At 42.6% G+C, this 6,634-nt stretch overlaps 1 protein-coding gene across 1 annotated transcript in view; it reads right to left on the bottom strand.

Annotated features, from left to right (window-relative positions):
• Positions 1 to 4,953: 4,953 nt before the first annotated feature.
• Positions 4,954 to 6,634, bottom strand: part of gjd1a (gap junction protein delta 1a) — a 22,478-nt gene continuing 20,797 nt past the window's right edge. Inside the window, exon 2 of the mRNA XM_027028611.3 lies at positions 4,954 to 6,634. This exon is cut by the window's right edge and continues 631 nt beyond it. Within this exon, the coding sequence (XP_026884412.1) occupies positions 6,437 to 6,634 (198 nt within the window). The 3' untranslated portion in view covers positions 4,954 to 6,436.

The raw sequence follows: 6,634 nt of genomic DNA on the forward strand, positions 1-6,634 counted from the left end.
TGAAATATCTTCAAGTATTTATTTAGAGTAAGTAATCTAATGGTAGATTAATGTGACAAAAATCAAAACCGAACAAGCACCTTCACGTAGATATGTTGACCACCTGTAACAGATCAAATAGGTAAAAGCTGTGAATGTTTCACTCTCCTCTACAGTTAACATATTCTCTTTATACAGTAACAAGTAACATTACACATCAACTCCCCCCCCCCCCCTCCCCTCTCTATGCAGGAATAAATAATTGATGCGGGGTGTTTTTGCACATGTTTGTGAGTGTGTGTGCTTGTGTGTGTGTGTGTGTGTGTGTGTGTGTGTGTGTGTGTGTGTGTGTGTGTGTGTGTGTGTGTGTGATTTACCTCTTTCTCCATGCTGGATCAGGGTTACCTATGAATAATAGATGTTTATGAAATAGTGGATCTGGTTAAAACACCCAGACACAAATCCCAGAATCCTCAGGCATCTTGGCCTATGTGACCTCTTCAGGAGTTAAAGTAGTCCATGGCAGACATCTCAGCTCTCATACCTACTGTGGTGTCATATGTAATGATACAGTCCATCAAGTACTCATACCTACAGTGACGTCATATGTAACCCCTGTGTCTGATAGGCTGAAGGGCTAACTTTTGTAGCATCAAGAGAACAAGCAACATCTGGGGAAGTTACTGACGGAGCTGGCGAGTTTAATCCCTTCTGTGCTCCCTACACAATAATCAAGAGAAAATGGAACTGTGTAACAAGGTAAATCTAGTTAACAATAAGCTTAGCATTACACAGCTAGCTAGCTAATTAAATGTACATGAACTAGCTAGCTACTAAACTGATGTGCTATGCTATACTAACAGTATAGTTGGGCACTCACAACATGTGGATGACTGCAGTCGTGGTAACACCAGCTCAAATTCCGTCTCTCACATTGGCTCAGACAACATCTCTCACACAGGCCCAAACACCATCTCTCACACAGGCTCAAACACCATCTCTCACACAGGCTCAAATACCTTCTCTCACACAGGCTCAAACACCATCTCTCACACAGCTGCAAAATTCTTTACCTCAAAAGCCCATCACAGTATTCCTACTTTTGTGTGATTTAGAAACACAAAGCATTTTCAATATATTCAGCCTATCATCATACACTGTAGAAAGATTTCCTTTAGAAAGGGAATTCTTTAAGTAACCCAAAGTAACTGATCTTGAAATTGCTAATAGTAAAGTTCTAAATTATTAAATGAATCTGTAGTTGTACCTTTGTCATTGATGACAGCTCCTTTGATTGTACATGGAGGAGAAATAGGAGGAGTGAACTGTTTGTGCAGCAGATGAGAATAGCAGACATAATGGGAAAGGCATTTTCTATTTAGCTAATTGGTTTGAACACTTTTAAAAGAAATGGAAATAGTTTGGTATTTTATAGTCAGATATTGTATGTACTGTTTGTGTGTGTGTGTGTGTGTGTGTGTATGTGTGTGTGTGTGTGTGTGTGTGTGTGTGTGTGTGTGTGTGTGTGTGTGTGTGTGTGTGTGTGTGTGTGTGTGGAAGGGTGATGTATTGCCAAGTCCTGCAAACCTTCACGTCTGCGAAAAGAGTGGAACACCATCCTGCCCTCTTTGGTCTGGAAGGGGATCATTAGAGCACATCTTCAGAGGCTGTCCAAGAGCTTCGATGACTTCCAAGATCGCTGGCGGCACAACCAGGTGCTCAAAGCAGGACAGTATCCTCAGCTGTCCACTCGGGCTACAAACACCATCAGGCAAGCAGAACCATCTCTGTTCAGACTGGAGAGAAGCCTTCCTCACAACTAGGACCTACTCATCCAAGCTGGAGAGAAGCCTCCCCCACAGCAGTGGTAGCTTAATGGCTAAGATACTCAACTTGTAAATAGAAGGTTGTCAGTTCCCTCAACTCCCAAGTTTCAAGTGTTGGGCCCCTGAGATAGGCCCTTAACCTTCAATTTATATTCAGTCATAATTGAAAGTCGCTTTGGATAAAAAGCATCAGCTAAATGCTGTAATAATGTAGGAACCATGCTAGGCCTCCTTGCAGCAGATGCTGACTGGCAGTGGAGAGACCTGGGACAGTAGAACAAGTAGATCAAGCTTCCACCACACTCTGTCCTGCATGGTCATCTTCTCGAATACAACCCCAGCAAGGGACCTGGAAGGAGTGCATGCAGGAGGTCTGTGAAAGGAAATGCTCTAAGCACCAGGAGTTGGAGGAGTATTGGCTGCAGTAGAGGTTGAACACTCGCTGTGAACCAACAGAGGTGGACTGTCGGGGCTTCACAGGACAGCCACTCTGTAGAGCCCTAACCCAGCTGGCCAGGGTGGGGACTGTGGGCCATGGGCCACAGGCTGTTTACCTCTGGCTGGGTCAACTGCGTGAGGATATCTTATGATGAAAGAGCTGATGTGATGATGAATCACTAAATGCGTCCCTCCAAGTGTAGCATTGTGCTTCTGCACTACCTACTGCAATGCATCCACACACACACTCACACACTCACACACACATATGTCCACACACCCATACACATGCACTCGCATAACCACACACAACCATATGTACACCCAGACAATATGTGTAGAAATAACTATCTGTATCTTTTTGGCTGTCTGTCTCAGACTCTCTGCTATGTAGGGAAGAGCAGTATGGAATTATGGGTGTGTGCTAATAATGATAGCATGACAGACACAGAAATAACCTTCACACCAGTCTCTAATTTTGAATACACAGAAAACACATACACACACAGAGTGAAAGAGAGAGGTGAGAGAAAGAAAGCTAGGGGGAGGATGCAGGTGAGATAAAATTAGAGCAGGTTTGGGCCAGAAGGTATCGCCACAGTAACAGTAGCCACGGTGTTAGGCCTCATCCTGTGCTGTTTACAGGCCATGGGACAAACTATTGTTTTAACCTGCTGTCCAAATTACACTGATTGAGGACCAGCTGTGTCTGTCCAAATCCAGATTTTCTTCAGATCAACATTAATAAACATATTCAGTATTCAATTAACCAGGAATGCAGGCTAACGCCTGTATTGCACACCAGACCAAGTCTCCATTGTCAACAACACACCCACAGACTTTATACTGTAAAAACCTGGATGCAAATGAGCACTGTGTGAGTTGATTCAGCTCTGGAGGTGAAAATACAACTCACCAGGGGTGTGTGAGGGCATGGTTCCAGACACCATGTGACCTGACTTTGGATTCCACTCATACATTCTCTGCCGTTTAACAGGACAATATCTAAATACCAAATTAAATGTATATGAATATGTCACATGCACAGGGTGATTGTGATAGAAGACATAGTTCTTATCATGGTGTTACATCCATGCTAAGTGTCCAAATATACAAAGGAATGAACTTATTCAAAGAAGAACTTATTCAAATACATGAACAGATTATTCACATACATGAACAGGGTCCTTTCAAACATATCTTAACATAAAAATCATTATCTCAGCTGACACATTCTTACCTTTCTTCTGCCAGTGCTTCGCAAAATCATACAGACACCTACTAACATGTCACCACACTATAGTTTGACTATATAAGCCATACTTAGGGAGAAATGTACAACATACAAACAAAAACACACATACTCTCTCTCACACACACACACACATACACACACACCGACATGATATTTGTATGGAGATATAATAAACTATGTATTACTGTACCTAAATACTTCAACCTAACACAAACCTTATACTCTTCTATCTCAGCTCTCTTGCCTGATAATTGACAGATTTTGTGTCCACATCATTAACTTATTTGTTTTCTATCCATTATGGTAACATTCTATCCCTTAGAAAACAAGTGAGAAAAACATAGTAAATTCTATTTAAGCAGCAGCCTGGATGAGGCCAGTGCTCGGCTGTGATTGGTCATTATCACTCAGGTCAGTGTGATGATGTGATCCAAGCCAGTGGCCATTTTGGGGCCATTTTATGTGTTTAAAAGCTGACCATGCCCTAATACCTGTTATAGGCATAATTAGCCCATTATATCTGTTACAGGCCTATTTAACCTATCATACCTGTTACAGCCCTAATTAACTCATCATACCTGTTACAGGCTTAATGAACTCATCACACCTGGTACTGCCCTAATAAACTCATTATAAATGTTACAATTCTTAATTAACCAACCATATGTGTTACAGCCCTAATAAACCCATCATCATAAACCCATCATAACAGTTTAAGATTAGATTCAGTAAAAGTTCCACCTTAAGTGTAGGACAAGCTGGTGGGCTGGTTCAGATTACCAATCATAAAATCCTGTCAGATCACAATTTAAAGCCATTTGTGACTGACACACATAATAGCCAATGTGGAAAAGCTGTTGGAAATCAATGGCCTCTTAATAAGAAGTAGGTGCATCATTGGATGGCTGGAAGGCTGCATAAAATAGTGTAAAGGTAGACTGATAAAGCCCAGTCTATGCACTGCAATTCGATACCACCAGAATTTGAGTCAGTTCCTCAGAACCTGAGTCATTTAGTGAGAGAAGTAACGCCAGCAATACGTCAATACCACGTGCCCTTCTGATCTGAGCCCAGCTGTGAATGTGTTTGCTGCCAGTGGAGAACATGCAATGTTTGGGACTCAGCAGCAACGACCTACTTAGAGATAGACTGTGTCCTCAACTGGGTCAGTGCAGAACACACAGCAGCCCTTCTTTTGTCTTTCCACAGCCCACATACAGCCAAGCCTTTGTGTGTGTGTGTGTGTGTGTGTGTGTGTGTGTGTGTGCGTGCGTGCGTGCGTGTGTGCGTGCGTGTGTGTGTAGGAATTCCCTTGCCTCGCATCATCGCATTCTGGGAAAACACTCCTGGGCTTTGGGCCCTACTATGTATCTCACTTACACACACACCATGCACACACACGCATGTGCACGTGCACACACACATATACTCACATGCAATTCATTGTCAGGAAGCTTTTTCACTTTCGTTTAGTTATATGTTTATTTGTTCACATATATTCATGAATATTATATTATTGCTGCTATACTGGAGCCATATTCCTCGCAGGTCCCATATTCCCATTTTGCATGGTGCTATAGTGTTCGCTTCAGCATGCTCATATATATCTGCACATAGACAGGGTGCAAACAGAAGAAACGGTACCCACCCTCTGCAATTTTTTAATAGAACTATTCAACAGGATTCTGCCTAGACATTCTAACATTGCGTCAATAACATGCCATTGTATTTATTTATTTGTTTGTTTGTTTATTTATTTATTTCGTAGTAAGCTACGTAGGAAGCCTGTAGTTCTTCCTGAATTTCATAATATTACAAGTTACTTAAAGCAATAAAGAACATGGTTATTTATCTTTTTTCTATCTTTTACTTTAATGTTAAAGCTGGCAATCAATTAGGTAATCAATGATTAACCTAACGACCGCGTCCACGATGCAACGCGAAAAATGCCGACTGGTAGCTAATACATCGGCAGTAATGCTGACATATGTACAGGCAGCAACGCCGGGCTCTAAGAGAAGTGAACAGGGATGCGAAGCAATCTTGAATCATAATGATTGTGCTGTTACATTTGCCTCTACATTTTCTGTTATTATTATTAATATTATTATTATTACTAATATTGTTGTTTATGTGTGGGGAGTGTTCTCTTATCGCCCGGCTGCCGTAAAAGGGGAGAGGCTTATCAGAGGATTAATCTTCTATGTCTTCGCTCGTTTTTTCTTTTATAATTCGTTCCACTTTTTAAAAAGATTCTGTAACATTACACAGAGAGAGGGAAAGAGAGAATGATGTAATCATGAGAGAAAGACAGGAGCACTGAGCTTTCCCTTCACTCTCTCATCTTTTTTCTCTTCATCTTTTTGAGTGAGATTTTTCGAATCAAGGGACACCTCACCAGCAGGATAAATAACAGAGCTCTCTCTTTCTCACACTCTCTTTCTCATTCTTTCTCTCTCTCTCTCTCTGTTTGTTTCTCTTTTTGAAAATGGGTATTTCCAAGCAGTTATTCTTTTCAAAATCATTCAGAAGACATCCACACTTTTGTGGGCCTTGGGGAGATTTTGTGTGTGTGTGTGTGTGTGTGTGTGTGTGTGTGCATGCGTGTGTGCGAGCGAGTGTGTGGGTGTTCTGTGTGCATGTGTGTATGTCTGTGAGTCTACGATAAGGGAGTGAGAGTCTTTCCTTAGCATTCATAAGTTATACATCACTCCATACAGCCGTCCAAAAGAGAGCAGCAACAGTCTTTCACAAACTTTTTCTCTCATCTATAGTTCATCCTTCATCTTTTTCTCCCTTTTGTCTCTGTTTGTCTTCCTCCCAACTCTCCCCATTGTTCAGCCCTTGAACACCCTTGCCATCAGGTCTTCAACATGGGGCGTGGCTTCCGCTTCGTAAGCCACGCCCATCCACGCCTAAGCCCCTCCCCTACTCGCCGTCAGACGTAGGCTGACTCGCTGGACTGCGTGCGGCCCAGGTTGGGCAGGGAGGACAGATGTGAGAGGTCCTTCTTGCGGATCTCGCAGATGGACTTCCTCCGCGCCTGCACGCCACGGATGGCCGCTTTAATCTTCCTCCAGCCCAGGTGGTTGAGCTCGGCCAGGTTGAGCACCACGCAGATGCCGCTCACGGCGAA

Source organism: Electrophorus electricus, chromosome 8 (genome assembly GCF_041902795.1).
Source record: "Electrophorus electricus isolate QZ-2024a chromosome 8, ASM4190279v1, whole genome shotgun sequence".
Classification (NCBI taxonomy): Eukaryota; Metazoa; Chordata; class Actinopteri; order Gymnotiformes; family Gymnotidae; genus Electrophorus; species Electrophorus electricus.